Source organism: Aedes albopictus, chromosome 3 (assembly GCF_035046485.1).
Source record: "Aedes albopictus strain Foshan chromosome 3, AalbF5, whole genome shotgun sequence".
In the NCBI taxonomy this organism is placed as follows: domain Eukaryota; kingdom Metazoa; phylum Arthropoda; class Insecta; order Diptera; family Culicidae; genus Aedes; species Aedes albopictus.
The window spans coordinates 439,324,281-439,342,868 of record NC_085138.1 but is presented as its reverse complement, the minus strand read 5'-3'; the positions used below and the strand labels follow the sequence as shown (position 1 = coordinate 439,342,868).

The window sequence follows — 18,588 nt, the reverse complement described above, 5'->3', positions numbered from 1 at the left end:
AGTTTTAAAGGAATGTTCTGAAGAAATACCTGGATGGTTTTCTTAATGAATCCTACGAAAAATTTCTGGAATTCCTTAAATAGTTTCTGAAGGATTCACTTAAGGATGTTTGAAGAAGTTCATAGCGGAATGAATGAAGTATTGCATGTAAGTAGTAAGTTTAGTAAGATTTTCTAAAATAATATCTTCTGAAATTCCGGAGGAATAGCTAGTAAAATATCTGAGTTATATCCTGTAGCTGTAAGAAACTAAAGAAATCACTGGATTTTTTTTTCGAAAAACGCAAGAAAATAAAACTGAAAGCGATTTTTATATATTTAGGAAAGATTTTCAATAAATATTTCAATACGACCGAAAAGGAATGACAAAAATATTTTATATATAGAGTCCAATTCAGTTTACTCCCCAAAAACATGTTCACAATTTCGATGATGACACTCCCTAACCTCAATCTTCAATTTCGACCAAATTCCTGCGAATCACCTCTGCAATATCTTGAATCATCCTTTCCCGTAATCCTTTGGGAACGGCTCGTCCTGCAGGTGGCATCATTTGTTTCATTTCCTCTACACGCTGTTGTAGGTCATCGATTTGCGCCAGAAGCCCATCGATGGTCGTCTGTTGAGCCTGAAGCTTTCCGGATACGACTTTGAACTGCTCGGTTTGTTCCCTCAACAACTTGGTCAGCGACTCGATATGCCGCGAATGTTTTTTCTCGGTGTCCAGCATGCTGTTGAGTTGGTTTTGCAGCTCTTGTTTGTCATCGAAGTCAATGGTATCATTGCGGATGTCGTTGATGTTGAGCATGCGGTAGACGGCTGAGCTAAGCTGGACACTCTTTTGGCAGGTAGTTGAGTAGTGATATTGATTTTTAAGACTGGTCCATGTTTTTAACATTGAGATAAAACCAGCTCGCCAGCGACAATCGAACAAGTTACTGTCATCTTGATACGATTTGAGAGAAGGAAAACTCTCTTCGTTGAAATCTTTAATATACTTCAAACTGTTCGATGAGATGAATAATGTTGTCAAGCGTGGCACGTTCCATGCATCAAAATCAATTTCTGTCAGAAAATTGTTATTTAGTTTGAATATCTCAAGGCGAGACAGCTCAAATGAATCGATGGGAATCATATAGTAAATCTTGTTATTCGATAAATCAACTGTTTTGAGCTTGTCCAAGCCTTGCAACTCGCCGAGATCCAGCACTTCGATATTGTTGTTGTTCAACGTTAGGACGGTTAAAGCTTTCAGATTTCCAACGTTTTCCGGAATTTTGTCGAGTCGATTTTGGGTGATTGACAATTGCTCCAAGTCTTCATTTGCAACATCATCGATGATTACGTCGTATGTCTCGCTGCCAGTGGCAACTAACTCCTGAAGGTCGTGCTTCAGAAAGATTTTTTTCACCTTTCCATTCGCGATGGTTAGCTGGCTAACCCACTTCATTCCTTGTAAAATCTCTGGAGAAATATAGTCAATGTTTGCGTTGACTAGATTGATTTTTGCACGAACAGGAAATTTAGGGAAGTCGGACGTTTCCGAATTAATTGTTACGCCATTAATGGTACAATATTCGGAGTAGTTATTACAATATAACTGTATTGATGAAGCTGGTTGCGTAGGTGAAAGAGCACTGAAAATGAAAATAATTGTGTGATTGGGTGCAACGAAATTCGAATTACTACGTACCAAAGCACAACGATGGCAATGTGGATCAGCTTTTGTTCAGTTCTTTTCATTTTCGCTGATGAAGAGGCACTGATGATTCCAAGTTGTGTGCTTGTACTTATTGGTTACTTTTTAGGTTCAGCTTACAGTATTTATAGTCGTTCAACAAGAAGCAAATCTTATCATCAATAGTTTTGAATCTTCTGATCGCAAATGATTCATTTGAAGAAGTGTGAAAGCGAAATGAAGATTTAATTACTGTTTTGTCGAGATAACATTACATTGGGAGGACTCACTTAACCGAAGCGGTAAAATTGCAGCTCATCAACCACACAAATAAAAGTAATGATTCATGATGACATACGATTCACGTGAAACTATGTGTTAAATGATGAATCTGAAATACCACACGCAGTTACAGTCACTTCTCCACAACACCAAGGGACCATCGAGTTATACATGCAACATGTGATCGAAAGTATTTAAACTTTAGTTTAGTTTATGTTTTCATCACCGTTTTGAGCTGAAAATGTGCAAACTAAACATGCTCGACGATTTAACTCCAATGCCAAGTCGATAAAGTATTGGATCATCAACCCGGAGACGGTGGCGGGACACTTCTCTAGATTTCCTGGGTGAAGTATATTATTGTGCTTGCCACTCAATATACAAATGCATACAATGGAAAGCAAAAAAACCCTTCAATTAATAATTGTGGGAGTACTCGAAGAACACTTTGAAGTTCAAGATTGGAAAACCAAGCTCCATGTGGGAACACAGAACCAGAAAGAAAAGGAAGAAGAACCCATCCGAACAAATGGCCGAGCAACAGTTGAAAGTTCATCTCGGCTGCCTTTAATGCAGTGTTTGCCGATTCTGCCGTTATCATCTCGTGATGAGTAATCTCAAATATACCGTGGAGACACAGTTATGGATCACACACGGTTACGTATCAATTCGATGTTCACGGTCGTATGTTGCAGCTTAGCATGGTATGGCGTGGCATAGTATAGTGTTTATGCTATGAAGACTATGCTATGTTATGTCATGCTGTGCACTGAGGCGACATTTGACCGTAAACATCAAATTGATCCGTAACCGTGTGTAATCCATAACTGTGTAACCACGGTACCTTGATAAGAGTAAACGTGCTTAACCCCATCGACGAACGTCGAACCAAGTATTGATTTGCGTTTTGTTTCGAAATATGAGTCATGAGCCATGGCTTTAGCAAGTATTTGCGTTTTTGCAAAATCAATTTAATCCCACAGCTGATAACAGTTTCGCTCGAAATATGTTTACTAACAGAAAACCCATCGTGAACAGCACGTTTTCGCTGTAACACATAACTTGGCGCACTCTCATAGATGACAACGCCGTTAGAAATCTTCGGTGTAGCAGTTGTTAGTTAGCAGCCTCTTCTAATCGCCAAACGCAAAGCTTTTGTCATCTGAGTACTTTATTTAGTAGCTATCCCAGTCAACCAGCGAACGTAAAAAATGTTGCATAAGATGTTAAAGTGGGACGATATGCGTACATTTTATATAGGGTAAAGGCACTAGACTTCACCACTGCTCTAGTCTTCGCCCCCTCCATACAAATTCCATTTCTTATGTATGAATTGGCGAAGATTGAAGCAGAATTTCAGGGGGCGAAGTCTAGTGTTTTTACCCTTCGCCTAAATGGAGGCATGCACGCATATGTCCTCCACTTTCTCATCTTATGCAACATCGTATACGATTACTGGTTGTCTGGGTATTCGTCGCAGGGTAGAATTCTCAAAGAAAGCGGTCTTGAACCGTGGTGTTGCACACTGGAGTAACGGGGTCCATTTCATGGCCAAAAAGTCTTAATGCGTTTATTTATGGTGTATTATGTAGTGTAGGTACTAGCGATAAAATTGTAAATTTTAGCTGAGCAAGCCGACAAGCTCGCTGATGTTACTAGAAGTCGAATAGCATCGTCTGCAGTTGCTGTACCATACGACAAAATGGTTTTCGATTTGGCAGAACTGCGTGTTGAAATTGCCAAACTCTCCAGTGAGATCGCCGTTTTTCGTCAAACTCGAGGTCGATCCCGTAACCGAAGCTTCAGCAGGCAACAAGGTACCCGAAGCGCCTCTCGTGACCAACATCCGTATTGCTATTACCATCGACGATTTGGCACCACCGCCAAGAATTGCCGAAAACCCTGGCAGTTCAAACCAAAAGAAAACTGATTCAGCTGCAATCGACGACGGGCGAATGTAGAAGAATTGGCCAATCCCATCTAATAATCTACGATCCGGCAACCAACTACAACTTTCTTATCGACACCGGAGTAGATTTGTCGGTTCTACCCTGCTCTTCAAGGCAAAACCAGAAGCCAACACAAGGAACGAGTTTGTACGCAGCGAACGGCTCCCGCATCGCCACCAATGGCACCGAAATTTGCAAGCCTACTTTCGGCCTGCGCAGGCACATTCCTTGGTGGTTCATACTGGCTGATGTAACAGCTCCTATCCTGGGTGCGGACTTCCTAAAGTACTAAATATGACTTAATGGTGGACTTGCGAAGTGAGTGCTTGATAGACAAAACGAGCAACATTCAAGCACCCGGGCAAATGGGTTTGGTGGAATAGGAATTATTTGGCCTTAAAACATTCCCTTGTAACAGCGACTACGGTGGTTCACTCAGCGAATTTTCTGACGTCACTAGGCCACGTCTACCCAAGCAGGAAGTTCCGTAGGCTTCCTCCGCATAAGCTCGAAGTTTTAAGGAAGGAGCTGTAGTTATTATTGGAACTTGGGTACATTCAACCTTCCAAGCGTCCATATTCCAGCCCAGTTCATCTTGCAACGAAAACATTGCAAAGCGGAGAAACGATTTTTGCGATTTTTTTGTCTCTTCTCTCTGCGCGGCTCCGACGACGGGCGCCAAGCAGTCAGTAGTGTGCGGTAGTTCGGCAGAAGCAAAGTTTCGCGCGCTGGCTTTGCTAGATTTTTGCGATTTTTTTTTCTTCTCTCTGCGGGGCTCCGACGACGGGACGAGTGTGCGCGCGCCGTGGTTCGAGTCGGTTCCAAATTTTTCGCTTCCCATCGGCGCTAGTTTCCAATACACTTTTAGTTGATAATACATATTTTCTTCCATTTTTTTGCATTTACACAAAAGAGTGAAAAATGTTAGTTCGGGTTCGCCGGTCGAGAGAAAATCCGGGCGCCGACAAGTGAGTCGCGTTCAGTGTATTTCTGTGTGGAATAGACTAAAGGTTTCTGCTCCCTAGTGGAGTGGAGACGCGCGATAGAATTTTCTATTTTGACTAGTTCTTGCGTCGAAAAGTGGTCGGTTGTTAACGGCGGTTTGTGTATATTGATCCATTGTCAAATCATATCACCAACCATAGGTGACTCCCGGACTGACAATGTACCTTACCCTACTAACAAAAAATTCCTTCCTGAGACAAACGTGGAGATGCAGCGAGTCGCGGTCTTTATAACAACGTTTGTCTTACTAACATTCCCTTCCATCCTCGATGACCGTAAGGACGTGGCCGGCGCCGTTATTGACCTTATTAAAGTTGAGAGCTCTCGACCTATGTACATTGAGAATAGTAAGCTAGTCCCAAGCCCTATTCATTGATTCCTTGTGCAATTTCGATTGCTCTGGTCAATCACGGAGTAGCAACTACGAATTGTGCGGTCATCTATGCTCATGCTCTCATGCCATGAGACAGAGTTTCTTACGAAAGTAAGGGTGCGGTAATCCGGACACGCTGTGGAATTTTTACTGTCCCCATGAGACGTAATTTATAACAAAAGTAAGGGTGCGGTCATCCGGACGCGCTTTGGACTGATTTGACTGTCGCCATGAGACAGAGTTTCTTACAAAAGTAAGTATGCGGTCATCCGGACATGCTGTGGACTGTTTTTACTGTCGCCATGAGACAGAATTCCTTACAAAAGTAAGGGTGCGGTCATCCGGACGCGCTGTGAACTGATTTTAATGTCACCATGAGACAGAGTTTCTTACGAAAGTAAGGGTGCGGTCATCCGGACACGCTGTGGAGTTTTTACTGTCCCCATGAGACATAATTTCTTACAAAAGCAAGGATGCGGTTATCCGAACGCGCTGTGGACTGATTTGACTGTCGCCATGAGACAGAGTTGTTTTATTCGGTCATCAAATAAAATATTTCGGTGTAGATTTTACAAAGTAACGTTTATTGATGCTTCCGTACTCGTACGCACTCGGATAACGAATGAATGAAAGGGAGATGGTGAATGAAGATGTGCACATAATTCAATGACAATTCAAAGGGTCGCACACAAACTACATGTTCGTATGGCGATCAAATACTACGTAATACAACATCTTCCCTGTTTTATAAAAAAAAATTATTCAAGACAATAATCTTTCAATCGCATTGGTAGTTTGACATTTCTCTTAGGTCTATTGCTTTGACCTTCCTCAACAAACGAATCCTTGGATGGTCTGGTAGTTCTCGAGGTCTTCGGTAGCTGCACTGCTGACGTCGCCTCTGGATTAATGGTATCAGGAACACTGATGGTCGCTTCCTGATTAGACACAGCTCCATCAGAGACCGGCAGCGCCATCTGCTCCGTGGCAACCGGTTCAACGTTGGGCATGGCGACTTGATCTGGATTCACTTCAGGCGTCTGGGGTTCATTACGTGGTTTCAAGTGCACCAAATCACGCCGATACTGCATACCATCCACGTCTACTACGTAAGACCGCTCATTCAACTTGTTGCTAACTCTGGCAGGTGTCCACTTTTTAGATGTTTCTGGTTGAAGTTGCACGTAGACTGCAGATCCTGTCTCCAAATTTGGCAGATTTCTTGTTTTCCTGTCATACTGGAACTTTGCTTTTCGCCTTCTTTCTTCAATCGCTTCAGGAACACCCGACACAAGTTTTGGCTTCAGATTGCTTGTAGACATCGGTACCCCGCAGCGAGTATTTCGAGAAAACAACCGTGCTGCCGGACTGGAACCCACTTTGTTCGGTACATTTCTCCAATGCAACAATGCATACCAAAAATCGTTGCCAGCTTCTTCCGCTTTCTTCAACAATCGTTTAGCTATCATTACGGCAGCTTCAGCTTTTCCGTTAGCCTGCTGATGGTGAGGTGCTGATGTTGAATGATAGAAGTCCCATTCTCTTGCAAACTGCTTCCACTCTCGATTGACAAAATTTGTTCCGTTGTCTGAAATAACCTGTTGCGGCGTTCCATGTCGAGAAAAGTTGGATTTACAGACAACAATAGTCGCTCTCGGTGTCAAATCTTTCAGGAGATCAACTTCGAAAAAATCCGAAAAATGGTCAACGGTAACTAGGAATTTGCTACTCCTTCCCTGGTAGTCTGCGAAGAAGACATCCATTGATACCAACTGAAATGGGTATACCGGAATTGGGTGACTCTGCATTGGTGCTGGGGTTTGAGATGGTTGGTATTTAGCGCACACACCGCACTGTGCAACAGCTTCCTTAATCTGGGCACTCATTCCAGGCCAGAAAAGGTTGGCGCGTGCCAACTTAAGAGTCGCCTCCATACCGTTGTGGCTTACATGCACCTTAGCTGTTAACTTCCGACGTAACGTATATGGAACCACAATTCTGTCATTACGGTAGATGATCCCTTCTTGTGTGCTAAGCTCGTTCCTGTACTTGAAGAACATTTTGGCACTATCCGAAACTCTATCAACTGATGTCGGCCAACCATCACGAATAAACTGCACAACCTGCTGCAATGACGTGTCCGCTTCTGTCGCTGCAATGATCTCGTTCAACTGCTCATCCTTCACTTTCAGGAAACTGGAGAGATTGACTTCCTCGATTTCACGGAATACTCGAAAGATGTTCCGCTTATTAAACCTATCATCAGCAAGGTTTTCGTCGAACGGTGCCCTGGATATCGCGTCAGCCACCACGTTGTCCTTCCCCGTCACAAACTCGATCGTCAGTCGGTAGCGCTGCAGATTTAGCAACATGTGCTGTAGACGTCGCGGTGCAGAAAGTAGCGGCTTCCGAAACACGGTAACCAACGGTTTGTGATCAGTTTTTACGGTGATTTTAGGGTTTCCGACAATTAGTTGATCGAACCGTACACAAGCGAAGAGGATAGCGAGCAATTCCTTTTCGATTTGCGCATAGTTCTTTTCGGTAGGCGTGAGGGTACGTGAAGCGTATCACGGTGTGTTTATAGAGCAACTTTAAAACAAAAAAATAAGTAAGTCTGAAATTTTGCCCAGTGATACTTTGGGCCATTCCCTTCAATTTGCTGGGTCGGTTGAAAACATCCATCGGGGGGTCTAGAACAAAAATTTTTTTTTGAAGGTTTTTCATGCAAAAACTGTTAAAAGCGCATATTGTTAATTATTGCATCTCCTACAAATAGTCACAACTTTGAAGATAGAACCATACAATTTTTAGACGTTTCGAAGTAGTATGCGTAGATGACTGTGTAAAAATTTCATTGAAATATGTTGAATAGTTTTCAAGTAATAGCAAAACTATCAAACGCATTCTAAAATACTAAGCTTAGTAGCAAACGATCAACAAAATATCTACATTTTTAAATACAATAATACATGAAAAATATTGTATTCTAAGCACCTTGAGTCATTATGATGGCGGTACTGTGAAAACTTGTTTTTCAAATGATGAACAGATACATAGTCAAATACATGAAAGGAAAACACACACACTATCATTATGTAGCTTTTCACTAAAGTATTAATTATTTATTTCAAGAACGTGGTTTTGCGTATACATGTTCACAAGTACAAGTATGCCTCTATTACCAATCCTATAATAAACACAATTATCATGATTGCTGAGCATGTCGGCCTTCCCTATAGAAAATATTTGAATGTTATTTGGTAAGCCATGAAAAGCACTCGAGGACTGGGAAACATTTCTGTTTCGAAGAAAAAGTGTAGAAACTAAATTATTTTGGAATTAATGTTTACAAGCTCAAAATTAGATAGTATTTCACCTTAGTCAATGAATAAAAACAAGTTAACTCTGTTAAAGTCCTCATAATAACATTGAAGTTGTGGGTATGAGTTCACATTAAACCAAGACAGGACACAATAACGAGAACTGAAATCAAAACAGAATTCAGTTGGGCAATATTCGATCAAGGGCAACTTTACGGTACTAAACATAGTTTCCGGATTATTCCACGATATTTGACATAGCTGTTGGACCTAAACTTAGGTTTGTCTTTAAATTTAATAGCAATATGATGCTTATTACTTATGCCACCATTTATTAACAAATAACTGATAATAAGTTCTGAAAGAAGAGTTAAAAGAACGGAGTACTTATTGAAAATGTTTCTACATTAGGCATGAAAATTAGGCTGTTCAGCATAAAGCCAAGGAAAAACAATTTGATAACAATGGTTTAAATAGTCTTATCGATTTGCATATGATGTCTCCAAAATATTTTCTGTGGTTTCCTCCAAGCATGAGGAAGAGTGATTGATCATTGTTAGGGCGTCGTTGACTAGTAGAATATTTTCAACATAAATCTATATCTTTCGAAAAAATGAAAAACAGTTTTTTTTTTGTAATCCAAATTATTGCGCCACGCTCTCCTAAAGCCTTTCGCTTGCAATCTGATACTTAGATAAGACCTTAACCTTCCGTAACTCGCGCGGTTGACTACCTGCGTCAGCACCACGCTAATGCTGAGTACAAAAAGCGAGATTTTTTCAACGTGTTGTACAAAATACAACAGCGCTATCGCTCGAGGGTTAATCATTTAAAAAAATGGAAAAAAATGAACATGTATACGCAAAACCGCGTTCTTGAGATAAATAATTAAAACTTGAGTCAAAAGCTACATAATGGCAATGTGTGTGTTTTCCTTTCATGTATTTGACTATGTAATTGTTCATTATTTGAAAAACAAGTTTTCACAGTACATACCACCATCATAATGACTCAAGGTCCTTAGAATTAAAAATTTGTCATGTATTATTATATAAAAAAATATAGATATTTTGTTGGACTTTTGTTACTAAGCTTAGTATTTTAGAATGCGTTTGATAGTTTTGCTATTATTTGAAAACCATTCAACATATTTTAATGAAATTTTCACACAGTCATCTACGCATACTACTTCGAAACGCCTGAAAATTTTATGGTTCTATTCTCAAAGACAAAAAAGTTGTGAATATTTGTAGGAGATGCAATAATTTACAATATGCGCTTTTAACAGTTTTTGCATGAAAAACCATCAAAAAAAAATTTTTGTTCTAGACCCCCCGATGGATGTTTTCAACCGACCCAGCAAATTGAAGGGAATGGCCCAAAGTATCACTGGGTAAAATTTCAGACTTACTTATTTTTTTATTATAAAGTTGTTCTACACAACACACCGTGGTATCCAATTACCCCATGGCTTTGGAAAACAGCTGCCCCTAGACCGTAAGAACTAGCATCACACTCGATCACTATTGGCTCGTTTACATTGTAGTATCGCAGTGTGTTAGCATCTGCTACCAAACGCTTGACACGATCGAACTCCTCTTCTTCCTTTTCTGACCAAACCCAATTCTCTTTCTCCGAAATCAATCGCCGAAGGACGGTGAAATTAGCGCTGAGATTTGGTATGAAACGGCTGAGGTAGTTCACCATTCCAATGAACCTCTGAAGCTGCTTTCGATCTGACGGACGCGGAAAATTCTTGATTGATGCGACTTTGCTTTCGTCCGGCTGAAGTCCTTTGTTCGTCAACACGTGTCCGTAGAACTTGACCGACGTTTCACACAGTTTGAGTTTGCTGAAGTTCAGTTTAACGTTGCATTCCTTCAAGCGAACCAACAACTTCTCCAAGCAGATATTGTGGTTCTCCAGAGCTTCCTCCAACGTGTCTCCTGAGCCGTAAATCAGCAAATCGTCAGCAACACACTCCACCCCCAATAATCCTTGAATCACCTCCTGTAGCTTCATCTGAAAGATATCCGGAGCGGGAGCGATCCCGAATGGTAGACGAATCCATCGGTACCGCCCAAACGGTGTCCAAAACGTTGTTAATCGGCTACTCTTCTCATCCAATAGCACATGCCAGAAACCCTTGCGAACGTCCGCTGTTGAAAATACTTTCGCCTTTCCTAATTCGGGCAAAATTTCGTCGATAGTGGTGAATTGCACATGGGGACGTTTGAGCGCTGCGTTCAACGGTATCGGATCGAGACAGACACGAACTGATTCCGATTTCTGCTCCTTGCGTTTGACCAACACAATATTGCTAACCCATTCGGTGTGGCGATTCTCCTTCACGATCAACCCATCGCGCTCCAGATTCTTCAATTCTTCCTTCAGCTTCTCTCTCAATGCGATTGGAACTCTCCGAGGTGGCTGGATCGAAGGTGAGACGTCGGCAGAAACTTCCAAAGACACGGCTCCGGCGAATTTACCGATACCGTGAAAAACCTCCTCGTGTCGTTTGACGATATTCTGAGCTTTTATACGGTATACATTTAGAAGTTCTTGTTCCGTTTTCGGTGCAGTGAAATTCACCGTGTTGCAGAATTTTACAAAGCCCAGAATACGACACACATTTGCTGAGAGGAGCGGTCCATGGGTAACGTCGACTACTTGAAAAACAAGGTTGTACTTACGGTCTTTCCTCCGACATGGAATTTTTACCTGCCCGATCACCGGAATGCTGTTCCCGCCGAATGCTTGGAGATGGTACGCGGATGGCTGCAGCTCGATTTTGTCTTTGCCAATTATGTTCTCCAACCAATTTTTCCCCACAAGACTTGTGTTCGCACCAGTGTCCAACTCACATTTCACGGGCTGCCATTTCCCACCGATTCGCAAGTCCAGGTCCGCGGTAACATGTCCACCACTACCGGATTTATCAATGATTTTTCCGATTGACACACTCTCACCGCAGGACGACTCATCGTTGTCGCTATCACTGCTCTCCGCTGAATTACTTTCGGAGCTGCTTTCTTCGCGCACTTGCTTCACTCGGAGCTTCTTCTTTAGCTTCTTCTTCCGATCCGACTTACACACTTTCTGCTGATGATTTTCCCGCCGCTCGGACCGAACAATTCCTCAAAAACACTTCCACGATATACGAATGACGACGGAAAATACTTTTTAGTCCACGACTACTTCTGACACCATGTTTTATTCGGTCATCAAATAAAATATTTCGGTGTAGATTTTACAAAGTAACGTTTATTGATGCTTCCGTACTCGTACGCACTCGGATAACGAATGAATGAAAGGGAGATGGTGAATGAAGATGTGCACATAATTCAATGACAATTCAAAGGGTCGCACACAAACTACATGTTCGTATGGCGATCAAATACTACGTAATACAACAAGAGTATCTTACAAAAGTAAGTATGCGGTCATCCGGACGCGCTGTGGACTGATTTTAATGTCGCCTTGAGACAGAGTTTATTACAAAAGTAAGGGTGTGGTCATCCGGACATGCTGTGTACTGTTTTTACTGTCGCCATGAGACAGAGTGTACTAAACGTGGTCACGCAACTAAGACTGCCATTAACAGTTCAATTTTGAAAATGAGCTGAAAAAACACTACGCTTCTTACGTTAGAATAAATACATCGCGATATACTGATGTACACTATGTACATGGCAGTTGCCTCTACCAAACTACAAACATTTCAACTTCCAACTTACCGGACATTGTTCAGAAGTAATATAAAACAAATGCATGAGGAAACCATTCATACTCGTGAACAACTGAAGAGTAGCGCGATACGAGTTAAATAACACTCAGCCAAACACTCAGCTGACTTTCGGACCATAGTGTTTCGATGTGTAGGATTTTTTTACTTACACGCAAGATGCGTCATGATCGTGGTCATGATGAACCTTTTCCAGTACTGTATGAATGTCAACCAGATTCTAGTTATTTAGTGGGTTTTGAAAATCCACTTCGACAGCATGAACATTATAGGGGCAGTCAAATCGCCGAAAATATATCCAAATTTTTTATACTGATTTTCAGCTATTTACTCATATTTAGAAAAAGCAAACTATTGCAGCTACTGCACTATGCTCACCTAAAATATCAAATAAAGATACGTATCTGAATGAAACCTCTTTTTTAAACTCATACACCGAATCGCTAGCGCTGCAGTAAATATTAAATAAACAGTAAATCTCCCAAAGTTGGTGGTACTACAATAACTCCCATAAATAGATTTAATTTGTTTTTTTTTGGTCGTGTTCAATCGCACAGTCATGTTTGCAATCTTTTATCCTAAAACAAATTTCTATTATATTCATCTCGACAGAACAACAGACGCAACGTAAATCGTACAGCTATTTTTGTCATGGAAAAACACAGAAATGCGTTAGACAACTACAATTCCGAATAAAACTCTCTGCGTAAAACATACATGCAAGACCTTCTCTTAAGGCGAAACTGGAAGCGTTTCCTCATTTTTTTGGTTTTTGATTTTTCATTCGATAACAAAGCAATATTTTCAAAATCTGTTTTCGTGCACATGTAGAGTATGGATCAAGGTATCTCCTGAATTTTTTTGGTGGTGAAAATGTTTTCCGTTTTTGCAGAAACCATTTTTTTGTGAAATTTTGTTTAAAAATGGTTTCTGCCAAAATGGAAAACTTTTTCCACCACAAAAAAAAATCAGAAGATACCTTTATCCATACTCTACATGTGCACGAAAACCGATTTTAAAAATATTGCTTCGTTATTTTATGAAAAATCAAAAACCAAAAAAGTGAGGAAATGGATTCAGTTTCGCCTTAAGAAGAAATCGCAAAATATCAGATTTTCAAATCTTTTGCTTAAGAATTCACATAAACGACAGTTTTTTGCATCGAAGTCATGCATGAGGTGACTGTTTTGCTTGCTCTATGTCTATGCCTGCTATACAACGACTTTTGAAATGTTTGAACTGTCGACTTTTGAAATGTTTTTTTTTATCGAGCAGTCCCGGCAGTTTTCAAGAAGAAGTAATTTCGAAAATGTGGATGATTTTTATACACAGTCTCTTTGCGGCAGTATTTTACAGTTCGACGAAGAAAATAGAGTGTGACAAGAGTACAATTACAACAGTAGTAGACAAAACTGTCTCAAGTTTGGACTTCATGAAACGGTAGAAAACTACTTTTATTACTAAATAAGCACAGTCAGATGAAAAATCTGGAGAAAAATCGTTGTCCGAAGTTAAAATCTCTCCAAGCCCAGCATAGGCGCCAACTTGTGACGTAGTTGGGGGGGCGAAGCTCTCCAAAATTAGACAATATTCAACTTTTTCCAGCTCAATGCACTAGTTTTCACGTGAATATGCCTAAACTAGATGAACTGCGTCGATATTATCCGAATTTCATTGATTTTGAGAGGCCTTGCCCCCCCAACTACGTCACAAGTTGGCGCGTATGAAGCCCAGTATGGTAAACATTTATCGAAAAGGTATTTTGACTATGTTAATTGTTTCAAATGAGTGAAACTCAAAACCTTCATTGACTGACGGGCGGTTCAAACGAATACGCGCGTATTCATCCTAAAAGTTAGTCGATATTGACAGAGAAGCAAAAATCAGAGCTACTCAATGAAGTAACACGCAAATAAGGACAAACTTGGACAAGCAATATTTAGATAGATTGGTAAACATTTTCAGGCACTTCGAGGATAATATTAACCTAAAAAAATTGTAGATTTTACGTCATGCTTGTCAGACACAGGCACCAATGCGAGTTTTGTTTCAGTTGTGAACGAAGTTTGAATCATCTTATTTTGAATTTTTAAAGCAATTGAGTGTTGAAATATTGAAAGCATTTTGCGTGCTAGCTTTAATTACACAGCGCAACATTTTTTTGTCTCAAGAGCAAACTTATGTGTCTCCGAAGGATTTTGGGCCGCTGAATCCGAATCCGGGCTCAGATTTGCTCTAACACGTCACAATTTTGAGCTATACCTCAATTTATAGGGCAAAATATGTGATTTTGGGCTTTTTTGACTGCAAGCCATTAAGCAAGGAAATATGTATTTGTTTAAGCAATCAAAAGGTTAATTGGTCAATTAACATCTAAATTAACGACTCATGAAAAATATTTCGCTTTACTCAATCAAATTTGATAGATTTAACCCTCTAATACCCAATCCCGCCTTTAGACGGGTATAGTTTGAGCATTTTTGTATTTTTTGTTTCGTGGAAAATCGAATTTTTTATATTTTTGGCTGATATTTAGGACTGTTCTGTATATCTCAAAATGGTTTTTGGTGTATTTTAAAGCGTATTTACATTTTTTTTCAATCATTGAAAATTGACGTTTTAGTCACCTTTTATAAGTCATTGTTTATTTTGTATTGAATCGCTACAATTAATATATTTTAATTTTTTCCCAAATCATTCTATCCTTATTTGATAAAGGGAATCGAATACACTCTAAAATTATTTTCCTTAAAATTACACGCAAAATAAAATTTTCTGTGAAAAAAATAAAAATAATAATATTTCAACAATAATCATAAAATCTCAAAATGTTTTCATCTCAAAAAATTCGTTCCCCAAATTGGCTTCCAGGGAAAATATAAAAGTGTGGGGATGTTCAAAAATAAAAATCAAAAACTGAAATTCACGAAATAAAATCAAAAACTGAAATTCACGAAATCGAGAATTAAAAAGAATCATCTTCCAAAACATGTTTAAATCGATTTTAGATGACGAAAAATGATATTTAGATCAAAATCAAAAATTTGGGTATTAGGAGGTTAAGCATTTTATGTTTCTATGAAAACTTGCATGCAACTTTTGGAAGGTGACTTGTATGGGAGATATCGAACCTAACATAAATCCCTTAAAACTATCAAATTCGATTTGGTAAAACGAAATATTTTGCATGAGTCGTTAATTTAGATGTTAATTGACCAATTTACCTTTTGATTGCTTAAAAAAATATTTTCTTGCTTAATGGCTTGCAGTCAAAAAAGCCCAAAATCGCATATTTTGTCCTATAAATTGAGGGATAGCTCAAAATTGTGACGTGCTGGAGCAAATCTGAGCCCGGATTCGGATTCAGCGGCCCAAAATCCTTCGGAGACACATAAGTTTGCTCTTGAGACATACCAAAAGTTATTTTTTGTTACGCTGTGTTATCAGAATTCTTTTAATGACTGTAGAAACAATTTTTATGAGTAGGGTATCGCGCTACTTGGGCGGTGGTTTTCTTCGTCTGTTATTTTCTTCTGTTTTCCACTGTAACTCGGTCAATTTTGAACCGATTGACTTGAAATTTTGTACACGGGTAGATACTATACCTATCTCACCGCATTCCAAGAATTGTGTCAATTGGTTCAAGATTGACTGAGTTATAGTGGAAAACAGACGAATATAGAAGCCACCGCCCAAGTAGCGCGATTCCCTATGTCCCACTTCTGCGAAAGTTCACAATGCAGAAAAATATGATTGGTAGTAGAAACAAGTGTTTCGTATTCTATTTACCACCTTTATCGTTAACAAAAATAAATAAAATAATTAAAACTATGTGGGCGAGTTTATGATTTCACCTTAATGATCGTTTCAAATTAATGTCCCGCGTTGGAGCTCTGATCATCTGGTCACTTTATGCTACTAGGACTAATAACTGCGATTCGCGAAGGCACGTCAGCATCAGAAATGCTCTATGGAACAACCGTTCGAATACCCGGAGCATTTATTGAAAAACAATCGATTCAAGGACCATCAGACGCGTTTGTGACCAATTTGCGAGAAAATATGAACACGCTAGTACCACCTACGTTCAGCTTCGAACCTAGATTCGCATCGACTAGTGTTCATTCCTAAAGACATTGAAGATTGTACACATGTGTTTCTCAAAACCGACAAAGTTACAGCGGCACTGGAACCTCCTTTCTCGGGTCCTTATGAGGTCTTATCAAGATCTGCAAAAACCTTCACCATCAAATCAAAATCAGAAAAAGATCGGTAACAGTTTCGATCGACCGAGTGAAGCCAGCTTACTTCATCAAAGATCGTGTTTGCTCCCCTAACAGGATAACCAAAAGTGGACATTACGTGCGGTTCAGGATTCATTATGCTTTTTCCAGAGCGGGGGAGTGATGCGGTGCGCTGCCATTCGAATTGGCCACACTGCATCTTGACGACGCCGACAGCGCTGGTCAACGGTGTGACAGAAATCTCCCCTCCTGATCTTTCGTGTCCGAGCATCAGACAGTCGACAACCTTATAGTTTTCTTTCAATAAAACATTCGGCTAAACTTGCATCGCTTTTATTAGAAATACTTATCATACCGCTTCCAAGCCTCAATCTTCAATTTCGACTAAATTCCTGCGAATCACCTCCGCAATATCTTGAATCATCCTTTCCCGTAATCCTTTGGGAACGGCTCGTCCGGCCGGTGGCATCAGCTGTTTCATTTCCGCCATACGTTGCTGTAAGTTTTCGATTTGCGCCAAAAGCCCATCGATGGTCGTCTGTTGAGCCTGAAGCTTTCCGGACATCGTTTCGAACTGTTCGGTTTGTTTCTTCACCAGCTGGGTCAGCGATTCAATAAGCCGCGAGTGTTTTTTCTCGGTGTCCAGCATACTGTTGAGTTGGTTTTGCAGCTCTTCTTTGTCATCGAAGTCGATGGTATTGTTGCGGATGTCGTTGAGGTTGAGCATGCGGTAGACGGCTGAGCTTAGCTGGACGCTTTTGTGGCAGTCAGTTTGAAAGTATTCTCGGTTGTGAAGATTGGTCCATGTTTTTAACGTTGAGATAAAACCAGCTCGCCAGCGACAATCGAATAAATTGTCCTGATCTTGGTACGTGTTAAGGGATGGAAAACGCTCTTCTTCGAAATCTTTAATGTACTTCAAACTGTTTGACATGATGCTCAATGTTGCCAGGCGCGGCACGTTCCATGCATTAAAATCAATTTCCGTCAAAAAATTGTTGTCCAGTTTGAACGTCTCAAGGCGAGACAACTCGAATAAATCAACAGGGATAAGATAGTAAATCCTATTTTGCGATAAATCGATTGTTGTAAGCTTTTTCAATCCATGAAGCTCGTAAAGATCCAACACTTCGATATTGTTGTTGTTCAAAGTAAGAACGGTTAAAGCTTTTAGATTTCCAACGTTTTCAGGAATTTTTTTCAGTCGGTTTTGGGTGATTGTTAATCGCTCCAAATCTTCATTTACAACATCATCGATAATTAATTCATCTGTCCGACTGCCTGTGGCTACCAACTCCTGCAGATCGTTCTTCAGGAATATCTTAGAAACCTCTCCATTCGTGATGGTTAGTTGGCTAACCCACTTCATTCCCTGCAAAACCTCTGGAGAAAGATAGTCAATGTGTGCGTCTTGAAGATTAATATCAGCATGAACAGGAAATTTAGGAAAGTCTGACTCTTCCGAGTCGATTGTTACACCATTGATTATGCATTGCTGGGAATAGTAATAGTTGCCACATTGTAATGATGATGATGCTGGGTGCGCCGGTGAAAAAGCACTGAAAATAAGAATTATCGTGTAGTTCGATATACGAAAATCAGAATTACCACTTACCAAAGCATAACAATGGCAATGCAGATCAGCTTTTGTCCAGTTCTTTCCATTCTCGCTGCTAGAGAGGCACTGATGAATCCCAGTTGTGCGGCTTGACTTATTGAATTCAGATTAAGATTACAATGTTTTCTTTTCCAGAATAAGATTACAATGTTTATAAATGTTTGACAAGAACAAATCTTATCTTCATTCTTTTTGAAGCTTCCGACTCCTCGTATGACCCCTTCGATGTATGTAGTGAGAAAAATGAGATGAATAATAAATAACTGCTTTCGAGAGTATATTGCATAAGGAGGGTCCACTTTGCCGAAGTGGTAAATACGCAGCTATTCCATCAAACTATGAAGAAGATGTCTGGGTTCACAGATAAAAACA

General features: G+C 40.1%; 3 protein-coding genes across 3 annotated transcripts; all 3 read right to left on the bottom strand.

Annotated features, from left to right (window-relative positions):
* Positions 1 to 297: 297 nt before the first annotated feature.
* On the bottom strand, positions 298 to 1,824 carry LOC109425973 (leucine-rich repeat-containing protein 1). The gene is made up of 2 exons (XM_019701391.3): positions 1,693 to 1,824; positions 298 to 1,636 (listed from the first exon to the last, which is right to left on the bottom strand). Exons 1-2 carry the CDS (start codon positions 1,740 to 1,742, stop codon positions 448 to 450), a joined length of 1,239 nt encoding a protein of 412 aa, XP_019556936.2. The 5' UTR covers positions 1,743 to 1,824; the 3' UTR covers positions 298 to 447.
* Positions 1,825 to 6,044: 4,220 nt separating this feature from the next.
* On the bottom strand, positions 6,045 to 12,353 carry LOC134291063 (uncharacterized protein K02A2.6-like). Its single transcript, XM_062858345.1, has 4 exons — positions 12,347 to 12,353; positions 11,303 to 11,746; positions 10,074 to 11,143; positions 6,045 to 7,823 (listed from the first exon to the last, which is right to left on the bottom strand). Exons 1-4 carry the CDS (start codon positions 12,351 to 12,353, stop codon positions 6,045 to 6,047), a joined length of 3,300 nt encoding a protein of 1,099 aa, XP_062714329.1.
* A 4,562-nt stretch (positions 12,354 to 16,915) lies between these two features.
* LOC109425974 (leucine-rich repeat protein soc-2 homolog) lies at positions 16,916 to 18,361 on the bottom strand. Its single transcript, XM_019701392.3, has 2 exons — positions 18,214 to 18,361; positions 16,916 to 18,157 (listed from the first exon to the last, which is right to left on the bottom strand). The coding sequence occupies exons 1-2, from the start codon at positions 18,261 to 18,263 to the stop codon at positions 16,966 to 16,968; spliced, it is 1,242 nt and encodes a 413-aa protein (XP_019556937.2). The 5' UTR covers positions 18,264 to 18,361; the 3' UTR covers positions 16,916 to 16,965.
* Positions 18,362 to 18,588: the final 227 nt, after the last annotated feature.

Bases quoted from the DNA above. Each gene is read 5' to 3' on its own strand.
- LOC109425973 (XM_019701391.3), bottom strand. From the start codon at position 1,742: ATGAAAAGAACTGAACAAAAGCTGATCCACATTGCCATCGTTGTGCTT. The intron at 1,637-1,692 runs GTACGTAGTAAT...TTTCATTTTCAG, and splicing joins ATTGCCATCGTTGTGCTTTG to TGCTCTTTCACCTACGCAAC.
- LOC134291063 (XM_062858345.1), bottom strand. The intron at 11,144-11,302 runs GTAAGTACAACC...ACCGTATAAAAG, and splicing joins TCCATGTCGGAGGAAAGACC to CTCAGAATATCGTCAAACGA. The intron at 7,824-10,073 runs GTAATTGGATAC...CCTACCGAAAAG, and splicing joins CTGTTTTCCAAAGCCATGGG to AACTATGCGCAAATCGAAAA.
- LOC109425974 (XM_019701392.3), bottom strand. From the start codon at position 18,263: ATGGAAAGAACTGGACAAAAGCTGATCTGCATTGCCATTGTTATGCTT. The intron at 18,158-18,213 runs GTAAGTGGTAAT...TCTTATTTTCAG, and splicing joins ATTGCCATTGTTATGCTTTG to TGCTTTTTCACCGGCGCACC.